Genomic DNA, 16,241 nt, shown 5'->3' with positions numbered 1-16,241 from the left:
TCCATATGACTCTTCAACAGAACTAAGTAAAAATAGAAGAGAGGTGAAATATAAGCTAGTGTAAGGGGAGAGTGGGACAGGTAGAGCTGGATAGAGGGCTAGTGATAGGTGGAGATAGCCAAAAGATGTCATAGACAAAAGGACAAAGAGGTGTTGAAGGTGGTGATATTATCTAAGGAATGTGCTAATTAACGGTAGAAAGGAGGACAAGCAAGGTACAGATAGCCCTAGTGGGGGTGGGCTGGGGTGGGTGAAGGAATCGAAAAAGAAAAACTTGGCGCTAGTACATTCACTTCCCTCGTCCAAGTCATTAATATATATTGTAAATAATTGTGGCCCCAGCACTGATCCCTGTAGCACTCCACAGGTTGAATTGAATGAAATCTGCTTCTACTACCCTTTCAGACATTTTTTTTTCCCAAAATAATTGCCTTTTGATTTTATTTAGTTGATCAAGGCGCAAACTGCTCTATTTTTAAAACAAATTATTTATGGGCTGAGGGCATTGCTGTAAGGCCTATCTCTAATTGAGAAGGTGATGGTGAGCCACCTTCTTGAACTGCTGCAGTCCATGTGGTGAAGGTGGTACTTTCTTTACCTTTTCAAACCCGCCTCTCACACTGAGATTCCTGGTCACTAATATTTTCAACCACGTGGCTTTTCATGAAGAATTGGATTAGTGTCTAATATATAAAACATATAAGTGAAATGTCTGATTGTGTTTGTTTGTTGGCAAACTCCTCAGGCGAATCTCAACCAAACTTGGTGAGATGATACCTTGGATGAAGGGGCATGTCATAGGGCAGATGCTATCTAATCACCCCCACAGGTAGACTTCGGCCTCCTAGCAGGGGATCCTGTGTCCTCACTGACACCGTAACTCAGACATGCTTTAACCAACCTTAACCATACACTCCATGAACAATGCAACAAATTTCCGTCACAAATCCTCAACTTTTTCATATTTTGTTTGTTATTTTTTTCTCTTTATTTGTTTCACAAAAGTTATGTTCTGAATAATTATATGTTGTTACTTGGTAAGGGAAAGTGACAGGTGACAGGCAGACCCAGGCAAGATGAAGAGGCTAGAGCAAAAAGGAAAAATGTTGACAGAAAGTGACAGGCAGCAATTAGAGAAAAGGAAGGTCAAGGGGCTCGAGCAAGAAGGCACGAAGTTGACAAAGAGTGACAGAATGCAAGAAGAGCCCATGCTGCAAGTAAGAGACCAGGATTCTTTAAGGAAGCTTTCATCTCTGATCCTCATCATAATTATGAGTCAGACGCAAAATATGAGCTTGGCAGTAGATCAGAAGTATGTGAATATGGTGGTGCAAAAATTTGTGAAAAAAGAGCCACTTTCAATGTATTGCACAAATGATTAAGTACAATTGCCACCCTTGGGTAAGCCACCTGACCCATTCTTCTTAAGGGAACAACAACAAAATCACAACTCTTGAAAAACACCAGAAAATATAACAGCTGAGTAGGATTGCCAAGAAATCTCTTTATTTTGGCTCAAGAAGGAAGAACTTCTGATGTGGTCCATTGTGGAATTTTTAATGTTTCAACAAACATTGAAAATGCACAGTGACATTGAAACTGTAGAGAATGATATTGCAGATGTTGCCTTTCACACTGATGATGAAATATTCAGAGCATTAACAAATATTGAGGACGTGGGTATGGATGTAGATTTTGATCCTGAGGATTTTGAGTGACACTGAGGATGTGGAGAATGATTAGTAGAAATCATCTTGTAAAAATTGTAAATGTAATTCAGAGTCAAGCCAACCAAATAAATTAAAGTCAAGCAAATGAAGGTAAATATATTGTGGAAAGAAATACTTTTTGTCAGTTACTGTTTTTGCGTATAATAATTGTGTGAATTTAGATATTTGTGTTTCATATTTGTGGAATTGAAATTGTTCATGAAAATAATTGTCAATGCAAGTAATTAAGTGAAGTGTTCAAAGAAATCTGTTGGATGTTCAGTGCATATGCCGGTAGGTGAAAATCTCAGTTTATTATTTCATGAAAGTATTTTCTTTACCTTAATTTCTGAAATCTTATTTTTAATTTTCATTCCTGTATTTCCCGGATGTCGGACAGGTAGCCCAGCTTATTTGTAAATAAAACTTACATACCGTTTTAGTCAACAATATTAGCTTTTATCAAGTGCTTAGCAGTGAGGCTAAGTTGCAGCAGTTTTTATCTTGTTTGTCCTGAAGCAAGTAGCAGAGAATTAGTGTTAATTGTTTAATTTGTAGCATTGTTCACCTGGGAAAAGAAAGCTAGAACAGTAGCTTCAGAAATAGCTACTTAAAAAGAATGCATTAATACAAACTGCAACTATTTGGAACGGATTAAGTTTTTAACTTAATTTAGCTAAATTGAAATATAATATTTTATTGGGAACAAATTTCAAGACTTCTCAAATACATTTTTAAATTTATCTTGGCATTTTGTTCTGTTTTGATTTAACATGTTAAAGGATTCCAGCTGTAATTGCATAATATTCACAATGTATGATTACCAAATCTTACATAATCACGCCAATTTTTAGAAGTATTATTTAAAATAGTTCTATTTGCCGAGTAAAAATGTTCACAATTCATTTACACGTAACTTGGGTCAAAAATAGAGTTAGGTTGTTGCAGTACTGTTATATGTTGTTGGGATCATTCCAGTATAACATGATGCTAAATTAATCCTACTGTTGATTGAATAATGCTTGAAATTGAAATTGTTCTTCTAGATTTTGAATTCCTTTAATCAATTAATTGCTTTTCCTCTGAAGTAATTGCTGACAGATGAAGCTGGTTAGGTAATAAAGAGTGCAGGTTTTACCTTACGGCGTATTAACATATCTACGAAAAGCCAACATGTGTAACATGAGTTACACAACATGAGTAGTTGAAATGGATTTGTAATGAGAGCTGTGGGTATTTCCATACTGTAGGAATGAATATTGCTTCCAATCATGACAATGTAATTGAGATAATTGCCTAGGGTAAGTTACCCATTGGTAATGGTTTGGAATCTGAATTCAACCTGACAGCTTTGAAAATTTCTTACTGATTGATTATGATGGTATTTTGTAGCTGGATGCCATTGGTTCTGGGATTTGATTGTTGAAATATTATAAATATTAATGTCCTTTGTGAAATCATTCCCAAGAAGATTTTGTATTTGATTTGTTGGAGTACATTTTTTTCTAATTTTTCACATCAATTGCATAATTATTCAGTAAGATATAGGTATAGGTTTGACAGTGATGAAGGTATTTGACTAGCAGATGTAAAGAAATTGTTAACATGAGAAGTTTAACATTAACCTTATGTTCAAAATACATGTCATTATCTCAATGTGATTAAACCATAGTCAACAGTGAGCCTTATATCCTGATGTGGATAATAAGTTGCAGCTGTTTTACTCCACCTGTTTCCTGTGTAATAACAGAATTTAGTTGAAACAAAAAGATTAATTTGTCTGCAGCAATTTTGTGTATTGGGATGACAGGTTATGACTACTTATTGATAAAATGTAACATATTTGAACTGAGGTATTGTCATTTTGTTACAGTTGACAGAAATGCAAACGGAGAGCAGCTATTATAGCCCTCAGAAAGTGAAATCCAAAGAAGTGCTTTGCTGGGAGCAAGAAGGGACTACTGTTGAGGTATTTTTCAATTCATTGGCCAGGGTATTAATAAAGATTCATGTGATAGCACCTTATTGATTTGTTAATTTACCATTATTAATATGCATGTGGGAAAAATGTTTTTCTACTTAGAAATGCAAGTGAAGACAGACCTCTTTTGTTTTCTGTAGCTTCATGAATTGAAATACACATGAGAATGCAAATTAGCTTCAATTGAAAGTAGAATGGCAGGGGGATGGGAACCTGAGCAGGAAGGCAGAGGAGGGGGAAATAAGGGCAGAAACAAAAGACAGAAAAATAAGAAGCACAAGTGGAAGGCAGAAAAAAACAAGGGCGAACAACAAATGGGGTCATAGTGCAAAATAAAGATTAGATGATTAACAAGGTTAAAAAGACAAGTCTAAAGGCATTGTATCTTAATGCGCGGAGCATTCACAATAAGGTAGGTGAATTAACAGCACAAATCAATTTAAATGGTTATGATACAGTTGTAATTATGGAGACATGGCTGCAGGGTGACTAAGGATAGGAACTGAACATCCAGGCTTATTCAATATTTAGGAAAGACAGACAAATAAGGAAAGGAAGTGGGGTAGCACTGTTTGTAAAGGAGGCAATCAATGCAACAGTGAGAAAGGATATTGGCTTGGAAAATCATGATGTGGAATCTGTTATGGTGGAGATAAGGGATAAGGGGCAGAAAATGTTGGTGGGGGTTGTCTATTGGCTCCCAAACAGTAATTGAGATGTAAGGGAAGGCATTAAGCAGGAAATTAGAGACACATGCAATAACGGTAGAACTGTAATCATGGGTGACTTTAATCTACATATAAATTGGACAAATCAAACCAGCTGTGGAGGAGGATTTCCTGGAGTGTGTACGTGATGGTTTTTTAGACCAATATGTTGAGGAACCAACTAGAGGGCAGGCCATCCTAGATTGCGTATTGTGCAATGAGAAAGGATTAATTACCAATCTTGTTGTGCGGGGCTGCTTGGGGAAGAGTGACCATAAAATGAAAGAATTGCTCATTAGGATGGAGAGCGAAGAAGTTGAATCCGAACCCTGAATCTAAATAAAGGAAACTACAAGGGTATGAGGCACAAGTTGGCAATGATGGATTGGGGAACCTTACTAAAAGAGTTGATAGCAGATAGGCAATGGCTAATATTTAAGGAATGTATGCATGAATTTCAACAATCATTCATTCCTGTCTGTTGCAAAAGTAAAACAGGAAAGGTGGCTCAACCATGGCTTACAAAAGAAATTAGTGATAGTGTTAGATCCAAAGAGGAGACATATAAAATTGTCAGAAAAAGCAGCAAGCCTAAGGATTAGGAGCAGTTTAGGATTCAACGAAAGCGGACAAAATTGACCAAGAAGGGGAAAATGGAGTATGAGAGTCAACTTGCAACGAACATAAAAACTGACTGTAAAAGCTTCCATAAATATGTGAAGAGAAAAAAAATTAGCGAAGACAAATGTAGGTCCCTTAGTCAGAAACAGGGGAAATTATAATGGGGAACAAAGAAGTGGCAGAAGAACTGAACACATATTTTGGTTCTGTCTTTGCAAAAAAGGACACAAATAATTTCCCAGAAATGTTAGGGAACCAAGGGTCTAGTGAGAGGGAGGAATTGAAGAAAATCAATATTAGTGAAAAAATGGTGCTAGAGAAATTAATGTGGTTAAAGATTGAAAACTCCCCAGGGCCTGATAATCTACATCCCAGAGCACTAAAGGAAGTGGCTCTGGAAATATTGGATGCATTGGTGGTCATCTTCCAAAATTCTATAGACTCTGGAGCAGTTCCTACAGGTTGGAAAGTGGTAAATGTAACCCCACTATTTAAAAAAGATTGGAGAGAAAAAACAGAATTACAGTCCAGTTAGCCTAACATCAGTAGTGGGGAAAATGCTAGAGTCTGTTATAAAAGACGTGGTAACAGAACACTTGGAAAGCATTAATGGGATTAGTCAAAGTCAACTTGAGTTTATGAAAGGGAAATCATGCTTAACTAATGTATTGGAGTTTTTTGAGGATGTAACTAGTAGAATAGATAAGGGAGAACCAGTGGATGTGGTTTATTTGTATTTCAGGAAAGCTTTTGATAAGGTCCCACATAAAAGGCTAGTGGGCAAAATTAAAGCACATGGGATTGGGGGTAATATACTGACATGGATTGAGAATTGGTTGATAGACCGGAAACAGGGAGTGGGAATAAATGGGTCCTTTTCTGGGTGGCAGGGGGTGACTAGTGGTGTACCTCAGGGATCAGTGCTTGGGCCCCAGCTATTCACGATATATATAAATTACTTTGGATGAGGGAACAAAATACAATATTTCCAAGTATGCTGATGACACAAAACTGGGCGGGGTTGAGTTGTGAGGAGGATGCAAGGAGGTTTCAGGGTAATTTAGACAAAGTGTGTGTATGGGCAAACACATGGCAGATGCAGTATAATGTGGATAAATTTGAAGTTATACGCTTCGGTGTGAAAAACAGAAAGGCAGAGTAATATTTAAATGGTGATATATAGGGAAATATGGATGTACAAAGGGATCTGGGTGTCCTTGTACACCAGTCAATGAAAGTAAATAGACAGGTGCAGCAAGCAATTAGGAAGGCAAATAGTATGTTGGCCTTCATTGCAAAAGGATTTGAGTTCAGAAGTAGGGATGCCTTACTGCACTTATACAGGACCTTGGTGAGACCACACCTGGAGTATTCCGTGCAGTTTTGGTCTCCCTACCTAAGAAAGGATATACTTGCCATAGAGGGAGTGTAGCAAAGTTTCACTAGGCTGAGACTGGGGATGACAGGACTGTCATATGAGGAGACATTGGTTCGACTGGGTTTGTATTCACTAGAGTGTAGAAGAATGAGAGGGGATCTGATTGAAAGATATAAAATTCTAACAGGGTTAGACAGACTTGATGCAGGGAGGATGTTTCTTTTCTTTGGGGAGCCTAGAACCAGGGGCCACAGTCTCAGGATATGGCCATTTAGGACTGAGGTGAGGAAAAATTTCTTCGCTCAGAGGGTGGTCAACCTGTGGAATTCTGTCCCACAGAAGGCTGTGGAGGCCAGGTCACTGAGTATGTTCAAGAAAGAAATTGATAAATCTTTGGATATTAGGGGCATCAAGGGGTATGGAGAGAAAGAGGGAACATGGCATTGAGAAAGAGGATCAACCATGATCATATTGAATGGTGGAGCAAGCTCGAAGGGCCAAATGGCCTACTCCTGCTCCTCGTTTCTATGTTTCATTGTCCTGATACTTTGTGAAAGCACTTCCATTATATGAACTGACAAATATGTATAAATCTCTTCATGAAAATAAGTGGTGCCAAGTAAAATCTATTGTTTCCATTAAAAGTATGTGTACTGATCTCAATTGGCAGTAATGTGTGGGAGAAATGGCCAAGACTTAAGGCACTACTCTATCGAACAGCAGATTTCCATTAGAAATTGAGATAAGAAGATAGAAAACTGGCTTTAAAACTAGGTCTACATTCAGATTGCTCATAGTTTTACAGCAGTTCAAATTCCATAATGGAATAGAGTTTGAAAAAAAGACCTACAATCATTCTCAGTATATTTATGTATTGCTTTGTGGAAAACATAATTGGTTCTCATTGCAATTAGTTATTGCACATAAATGAAGCTTTGAGTGTTGCTTTTGTTGAAAATTCATCCTACGCCTAATTTAATAATAGTTCTGTTTGAACATTGGAAAAGGAGCATAAAACAGAACCCCATTGCTGAAAAGCAGTACTAGTCAAACAAAATTATCTGTCATTTCGCTTTCTTAATACAATACCCTTCAAAATCTTTCAGCAAAAAACTTTTTTCTTTTGAAGAGCTTTTTTTGCTCTTTTGGAAAAAAGTTGTGCAGAAACAAATATTTTCAGTTTATCTGTATAAACTGGGATTGTACCTAATCTTTTGAGGCACAATTGTTTGTAAAATGTCCATGAATTTGTTACTGAGGTGTGAAATAATTACTTTGAAGGCAATTCCTAGCTTTTACTGTGAAATACTAACTTGCAGTTGTTTTATTTAAGTTGTACAGCGAACTTTTGTGATTTATGTTAACTCCTACTTTTATGTTTCACCTTCCACTTCTATTCAACTGTTAAACAAGCTATTTTTTTGTCGATTTGCATTATTGCTAATGGGTTTTAGAAGAGGAAGCTAAGCGTTTTTCATGTTTGTATGTGCTTTAACTACAATAATTCATCTTGTTTTTTGTTAAGGTGCTGATGATGGGAGAGCTTTTCTTTGATTGCCAAATGGGTTTTGTGGGCTGCAAGGCTTTATGCCTTAAGGGAATAATGGGTGTGAAAGACTTTGAAGAAACTACAAACAGAAGTGAAACTGTAAGTAATTGGCCATTGTTTTTGTTAGGACAACAGCTACATTTATCTCGTGTCCTTTGTGATAAGAAGAAACTAATTTCAAGTTTTATGGAGGGTGGTAAAGAGGAGAGAGATGGAGAGGTTTAGAGTGGGAATTCCAGACCTTAAGGCCAAGATGGCTGAAAGCTCTCAATGTTGGGATGAAGCAGCAGGAGATGTAGAAGAGGCTGTTTGGAGGAATAAGTGTTTCTTGGAAGGTTGTAGGATTGGAGGAGGTTCAGTTGATGAGGCAATGAAGCGATGAGGGTGACAGTTCCAGATAAGCTTAAGTTTATGGAGAATGGGAGGCCAGAAGAGCATTGGAACAACAGAGTTGTTGAAGGAGGGCTTCAGCAGCAAATAGGCTGTGGTCGGGGCAGGGATGAGAGATGTTATGGCGATCGAAATAGGTAGTCTTTGTGATGAGAGGATCTGGGGTCAGATTACAATCCAAGGTTTTAAATAGTAGACTTCAACCTCAGACTGGTAGTGAAGGTACATAGTTTGTGGTGGCGCTGTGAGCACTGATTTCGGTCTTTCTGCCTTTTAACTGGCTTTTCAACTGGAGGAAATTGCTAGGAAGGGAAGTTGGGTGGTCAGCAATTTAGTGGAAATAGGGGTGAGAGAGCAGGGCGTGGGCCTCAATAGCTAGAATAAGGTCACGGAGGAAATGAGAAGCGATGGGAGAGAGTTAGATGAAAATATAGGTTGAGAGCTAGGATTGGGAGAATTTTAGAAGAAGATTGGCTTGATGGGCTAGGAAATGGGTTAGGATGAGACCATTGCCTTTGAATGAATGGGTTAGATCTTCGTGATAAAGAAGCCCATCGGCTTCTGGCACTTATTGAAGGTGATGACAGGCAAAAAAAGACAAAAAGCATTTAAGGAGACAATTGGCAGTGAAGAAAAGAAGCCAGGGATTATCTTTGGTTTCCAGGACAATTCCTGGAATTGAGAGTGATTTTTGGCAAAGAACAAGATCTGCTATTACTTAATGTGATGGGAGAATTTGTGGGTGTGCATTTTATCACTTGCATGCTTTTTTATATTATTTGAGCTGTGGCATTGTGAATGTGCTAATGCGGATTTTATTTTCACCAAGCAAAATTATTATCTGATATAAAGATGTTTGGGAGAAATTCAGCACTTCAGTTTTCTAGCATTTCGTAGTATTCAGAAGCTCTTAACTGAAAAATGCAGAAAATTTAATAGATTGACCTGATTAATATAGTTATCAACGATTTGTTAAATTGAGCCACTTGGCATTGTGTTATGCAGAATCCTGTTTATAACTTCAATGCAAGAGAGAAGCTACATTTTTCCTTCCTGAAGTGCCTTTTCATTCATTTTTCTAACTTTTCCAGTCAATTTGTGCCGCACAAGTAATTTAGTGCAGATCCTTTTTTTTATTCATTCACGGGATGTGGGCTTTGCTGGCTGGGCCAGCGTTTATTCAGCAGAACAGCTGAAGGGTCATGAGGACTCGAAACGTCAACTCTTTTCTTCTCCACCGATGCTGCCAGACCTGCTGAGTTTTTCCAGGTAATTCTGTTTCTGATTTATTGCCCATCCCTAGTTGCCCTTGAGAAGGTGGTGGTGAGCTGCCACCTTGGACCACTGCAGTCCATGTGGTGTAGGTACACCGACAGTGCTGTTAGGAAGGGAGTTCCAGGATTTTGACCCAGCGACAGTGAAAGAATGGTGGTATATTTCCAAGTCAGGATGGTGTGACTTGGAGGGGGACTTCCAGGTGGTGGTGTTCCCATCTATCTGCTGCCCTTATCCTTCTAGGTGGTAGTAGTTGTGGGTTTGGAAGGTGGAAGAATGCTGAGGCTGTGTTTGGATGGAGGCATCTTGGGCACTCTGCTTGCTATTCAGCTATATGTCTCCTTCAGGAAATCAAAGGCTTGGCTCTAAATTTAACTAGGTATAGCTAGATACTAAATAACATGGTATTGTTATAACTGTCTCTACTGTGAACAATATTAAGGGTTAAGGATGTAGGGTTTTGGTTTCAGCTTAAGATAAATTGGGGATTATTTACTTTTGGTTTGGTTTAACAAGAGTGTGTGTGTTCACAAACCATGCTCGAACTTTTGATCCGGCTGAGAGGCGTTTAGAAGCAAGAAAACCCTGAAGTTGCAATGGAGAAAATTACTGAGGGTGGAGGTGTGTTTTAAAAGGAAACCTCGTGAGTTTTGGTTTTCTTCAGGAAAAGGTATGTTTAAGAGAAGCAGACCTGGAGGCTGCAGACAACCAGTCTGTTGTATTTAACCAGAGAACTCAGTTCTGTGTGATTAGAGAAGAAAAGAGAGAGTTCTAGAGAATTTGGTAGGACCAAGTAGTTCTGTAAAGGGAGAAGTCCTGCTACAGAAAAGATGCCAAGGGATTATCTATGTGTGTCTGGTGGGTCGTGGTGTGTGACCGTAAGTGACGCCTGTACTTGGACCAAGATGTTTTATTGATAGGAATATACCATAGACCTGAGCTGTGACCTGTATATATCCAGATCCAGAGAAAAAGGAACTGCCTCCAGAGTATGAGTGAAGCTCATAGCAAAAGGGTTAAGCTGGGCTAAATCTGTTGGATTGAGTTTAAGGTAGAAGCTCGTATTGTTCAGAATCATTATGTCATTTGCTCAGTGTACATGTTTAGTCATTATTGCTTGTATTGTTTTGTTCATGTTTGTATAGTTAAGATTCTTTTGGCGTTTCAGTTTAATCTTGGAATTCTGCCACTTATTTCCTTACCCTTGGTTCTTTCATGCATTATATAATTATGGTCTATCAAGCCAGATCCTAACAAGTATCAGGCTTGACCAATATTCTCATAGCTGTGATTATAACATCATTTACCTTTATTCATAGATCCCTGAATGGACTATTGTCTTCTTTTAATACTGAGGGTAGACGGACAGTACCATCACAAAGTATTTTCTCTTCCCCCCCCAATCCTGTCCTCTCTCCCTCCCTTGTGTTTGCCATAACAGTCTTGGCTAATCAGATGCTTCCATTGCACTAAAAGCACATGCTTGAGGAGAGGGAATGCTATTCAAAGTTTCTTTCAATAAACACGATTGAAATCCTGCTAAAAATTGATCCTTTCTTCTATTATAAATTACCTATAAGAGCCATTTCAGAATCAGTTCTAACTTGGTGAAACCTGCCAAAATAGGTGACTTCAGACCAGAACAATTGGTTTGAATGGGCAGGCAGGCATTGCTGTTGAATTTTCAGTCCTTTGCTCTTTTACAGAATTTGTTTCTACCTCCAACCTGTTTTGCTGGTTATCCTTCAGGCATAGTAAAATGAAAAATTAAGCTTGAAAGCTAAATTAAAGCACTTTCATGGATTTTTTTTCCCTTTCCTTTTATTTTTTATCTTCTGGTGGGGTCAGGACTCGTGTAACTGGTCTGTAGGGTCAGAGGTTGAGAAAGATGCATTCTGGATGCTGGAGGGCCTGTGTATTTTAGTGTTTTCTGGGTCATGAAATCACTTGAAAGTGGAGTTGTCTCATAAACCAGCAGGTGAAATTCTTGTTACTTCAATTCTCCACATAAGTGGTGTATTATTGACTTTGAAATAAGCTAACACAGTTTGTAGATGAAGAGCTGTTAAGGATTGGCTCATCTAAAATCGGGGATTGCTTTTCAGTTAAGGCTTGATCTGTAAAGTTAGAAATTGATTAAAAATGTGAGACATGAACCATTGACAGTACTCCCTCTCGTAGTCTTCCCAATCTGGGAGCACTAGGAACTGTCTAATCATATTAGGTTCGGCGTGGAGGTAAGTTAGGAGCTCTTTAGTGATCAAGGTGTTTGCAAATGGGCCTGACAACGAAAGTTTGGAACTAAACCAGTTCTTTTGGGAAGACTAGCTTAATGTTATACCTGAACCATATGTATCCCAAAAAAGTCAGGGCACAGTTTAATTGGACAGCCAGCCTGGTTCACATGTAGAATCGGAAGAGTAGATCCCTTGTTGGGGAACTGTGATTCCAAGCATTCTGTTCCAGATAACCTTGTAAACCAACACCATAATAGCAAGGGTAGTTCTTGCTGCATCAGTGCTTGCATTTACATTGTGCTGGTAGGGTGCATGTTTTTCACCGGTCGAACTCCCATTAGTAAAGCTGTGCATACTTGGGGATATCTTAGCCTTAGCTCTGCCATCCGCACCTTAAGATCTTTGGTGTTACTAATTGGGGTTTGCCCCTGAGGAGGAAGTGTATCTACCGGAGTAAATTTCTCAGTTGCTTCTTTCGGATTTCTAAAGAACTTGATCCAGAATTTGCTAGAATGGGGGTCTCGCAGAGTTGCTATTTACTGCGCTCTTCAGGTCAAAAAAGCTTTGTAGCCAAACATGCTGGAAGTGCTAACTGAAAATGATGCAGCAAGGCTAACACGGCATCTGGGACCTTAGTGAATAATGGAACCAATAGTCTATCACCTTAATCAATGAGATTTGGGGATTGAGAAGTAAACAGAGGAATGGCTGATGAGGAGGGTGCTTTAGACTCAAATCAGGTACAGAAAGAGAAATAAGGTGGGAAAGAAAATGTAAAAAAAAAATCAAAATTTGACTTTTTAAAGATCTTCAATAGTTCATTACCTGAAGGAATGAGACTTCACAATTTTCTCTTTCCAGGCCAGAGAGATTGATTAACAATGATTAACAATTATCACATTGGTAAAAGCATGTTTATGCTATTAATTACTAAACTAGACTTCTGTGGTGTGTTTCATGAGTAATTAATGTGGAAATCCAGCAAGCTCTTAAAATTAACAGGGAGGGTAAGGATGGAATGCCATTTGTTCAAAACTAAAGGCAGAGTGGTGCACACCATGCAACAACTTGTGGCAATTCACAGGTTAGTTCTTCCTCTCCACAAGTTGTTGGGCAATTTACACATTAACAACAGCAAGAGACATTAAGCTTTGCAGTTTCTTTTTGTCAGCAAATTCTTGTCTCTGTGTTCTTCATGATGAAACACCAACCTTTTTTTGGTGAACCATCTTAATTATTTTTATGTGTAAGTATTGATTCAATTTCATCTTCATTCACACATGAAACAAGCTCTACTTTAGCTGCAAACTAGCTTTGTTGGGACAATTAAGCCAGAAAAGGGAAAATTGATAGTATAGTATTTTGGTGAATGGATGCAAAGGTTAAAACGGTTAAAATTAAAAATTTATTTCTTTAAGTAATTCATTAAAATGAACTCAGACTCTTACTTATACAATTGGCAGAAAAATGCATTTTGATTCCATTTTTAAATTAAAACCTAACAATCGTATCATTTTGTTTTTTGAAGGAAGCCTGTTTCTTCAGTTGCGGTGAAAGCCTGAACAGCAAAGGATTAACATACCTCACCAATTCCCTGTTCGATTACCGAAGTCCAGAAAATAATGGAGTGAGGGCTGAGTTTATTTTGGATGCTGCCCAACACAAGGTCAGGTCATTACTAAAACTAATTAGTACACTGGGAGAATTTATTTTCCCAAGGTTCTATTTTAAATTATATCATGAAATATTTATAAGATTTTTTTGAAATCTTCAGAAATAAATGCTTTCAATATTTGCTGAGTTAGGTTACACAGGTTAAATGAAATTACTTCCCAGCATGGGCCTGACATGGAAACAGTAGAGGCAAGCAATAGAGTCACTTCTTTCTGACTGTGCTAATTTGAACTACCAGCTTGATGATGTTCCTCAGGCTATAATGCCAGTGGAGAAATTGGTTGACTTCGCTTATGTTGGTTGTGCATGTAGGGATAACTGTTAACAACATTTCAAAATCGTTGACCAACCCTGAAGAGTTAAACAGGGAATCCATTGCTTACAATAGTTGCTATTGTCAATTAAATCAGGTAGTTAGCATCTGCTGTAAGCATTTGGTTTGATATTCAAGCATTTGTTCAATATTGTTCGAGATTTTGGGCACTGAGTCTAAACGTTGTGCACCAGGAAGCGTCGATGTCATGCTACAGTGTGAACATGAGAACACCAATCATGGTGCACTGACAATGTTGCATCAATGTGCAACTTAGAGGAACAACTGCTTAGAGAAACATATGCTGGCAATTCAACTGTAGTAGTAGGACAACTGAGCCATACTCCAGCTGATAACACGGCTGATTCTGACATTCGAGTGAGGGACAAACCTGTGAAAGAATACATGGGGGAGGATTTTTCCATCATCAGGTGGGCAGGCCTGGGAGCGGCCGCGCAATGGTCTGCTGCACGCGATCGGGCCCCGACCATGATTTCACGCTGGCTGACCAATAAATGGCCAGCCAGCATGAATTGCTCAGCGCTGCCTGAGCGGGTGGGAGGGCGAGCGTGGAAATCAGCTCATCTGTGCGGGTGCGCTCACAGAAAGCTCCCTGAAGGCACAGAGCTGCCGCAGGGAGCTGAAGGTTTTAAACTTTACGAATAAAGATGGTAAAATTAAGGAAAACATGACCCCTCATGTGACTCTGTCACATGAGCAGGGACATGTACGAAATACGATTTAAACATTTTTATTTTATTTCTAATTAACATTGGAAACCTCATCCCGCCTGTGGATGAGGTTTCCTCAAAAATCCAAAGTCTGCTTGGCCTTTCCGTCCACCCGCCAACTGTAAGGTTGGACGGGCAGGGAAAAATTTCATTTAATTAATGAATTAATGGGATTAACAGCCCTCTTAATTGTCAGCGGGTGCGCTGCCTACTCCTGTGCATGCCCGCCGTCCGAAATATTGCGCACTATTTCACACTTGTGCGTGTTGGGTGGCTGAGGTGTATCATGAGAGGAAGAAAAAACTGGTCTGTACAAGTAGCTTACATTATGTTTTAAAGACACATGACTCTTAACAAGATTTTCACATTTTCTAATTTAAAACAAAAACTGACATAACAGATTTAGACAATTAGAAAGAAGGTCAGCTCAAGACTTTTACAGAGCTAACTTATAAATCTAGCTCATTAGAATGAAAATGTCGAGTAGGCTTTAGTTAATATAACTTCACTGCTTGTATAGTGCACTAACTGAGTATGAAGGGGGAATTATTGGTCTATGTGCTGGTTTCCACTCTTCTTTGAAGCACAGTCTATATCCCAGCAATATTATATATGAATTGACATTATAGAAATATACAGTACAGATGAAGACCATCTGTGCCTGTGCTCTTCCCTCCCCTAAATTTGCACCACATTGCCTGGGTTACCTTGTTGTAATATGTCAATCTTTGGACTCATGAGTGCTTCAAGGAATTCTGTGTCCTTGGCCAAACTTTATTAAGGTTTTAGCTGGCAGACAGTGGGGTTGAAAATTTGTTAATATTATAGTAATAATTACACTACTTAGGTGCCAGAAGTATACTCATTACTTTAGAATATGCATTTTAAAAAAGTTATTGCTTTAAAAAAATGCTCAGCATCTTTTCTCCTCTATTGTAGTTGAAGTTACTTTGACAAAGTATTTCAGTGTAAATTCGCCTTTATCCATGTTCCATTTTTTATGCTCCACACAAGCCTCTTAACCTTCATCTAACGCCAGCAACATTTTTCTTCGTTTCTCTCTCACGTGCTTATCCAGCTTCCTCTTAAATTTATCTAGGCTATTCGCCTGAACTCTTTGCCTCCACTACTCAGTGTGGTCTTGTGTTCCATAGTCTAATCATTTTCTGGGTAAAGCCTTTTTTTCTGAATTTCCTATTAGATTTATTGATGACTGTCTACTATTTATTGCCCCTAGTTCTTGTCTCTCCCCTGTAAGTGGAATTATCTTTTCTACTAGTACCCTACCAACTCCTTTCATAATCTCAAAGTCCATTATTAAGCCACCCATGTCTTTTCTTTGCTTGAGAAAAGAACCCCAGCCTGTTCAATTCTGTTTATTAATTCACTATTTGAACTGTTTTTGAAAGTACAACTTTCGTATTAACAAAGTTTTTTTTTATACTTTCACTGATCTGTGTATTCTGGAACAGGGACTGTTTCTGTCATTGGAACTGTGCTCCTGTGCTCATCTTTCCACTGTCGTGGCTGTGGACACTGGCCGTGATTCATTCAATAAAAGCCTAGAATCTGGGTATTTTATCTGGTTAGAAAATTCTGGAATGCGGATAAAATAATTATGCATTCTGTTCCAGGATATCGATGCAGCATTAGCAGTTCTTAGTCTTGAGAGTCCT

At 38.5% G+C, this 16,241-nt stretch overlaps 1 protein-coding gene across 11 annotated transcripts in view; it reads left to right on the top strand.

Annotated features, from left to right (window-relative positions):
- Window positions 1-16,241, top strand: part of LOC121278899 (vacuolar protein sorting-associated protein 13B-like) — a 1,102,197-nt gene that overhangs the window by 180,393 nt on the left and 905,563 nt on the right. For 10 of the 11 annotated variants that reach the window (XR_005943292.1, XM_041189399.1, XM_041189397.1 and 7 more), the window contains exons 9-11: window positions 3,583-3,678; window positions 7,922-8,044; window positions 13,376-13,513. Coding sequence is in view for 10 of the 11 variants with exons in the window: in XM_041189399.1 (XP_041045333.1) it covers window positions 3,583-3,678; window positions 7,922-8,044; window positions 13,376-13,513 (357 nt within the window). In the remaining variant the exon portion in view is untranslated. The remainder of the gene's footprint in view (window positions 1-3,582; window positions 3,679-7,921; window positions 8,045-13,375; window positions 13,514-16,241) is intronic. The other variant, XM_041189400.1, reaches the window with a different exon arrangement.

The sequence above is a fragment of the Carcharodon carcharias genome, chromosome 6 (genome assembly GCF_017639515.1).
Source record: "Carcharodon carcharias isolate sCarCar2 chromosome 6, sCarCar2.pri, whole genome shotgun sequence".
In the NCBI taxonomy this organism is placed as follows: Eukaryota; Metazoa; Chordata; class Chondrichthyes; order Lamniformes; family Lamnidae; genus Carcharodon; species Carcharodon carcharias.
Note: the sequence above shows the minus strand (reverse complement) of the source record. Positions and strands in the feature narration are given on the sequence as shown.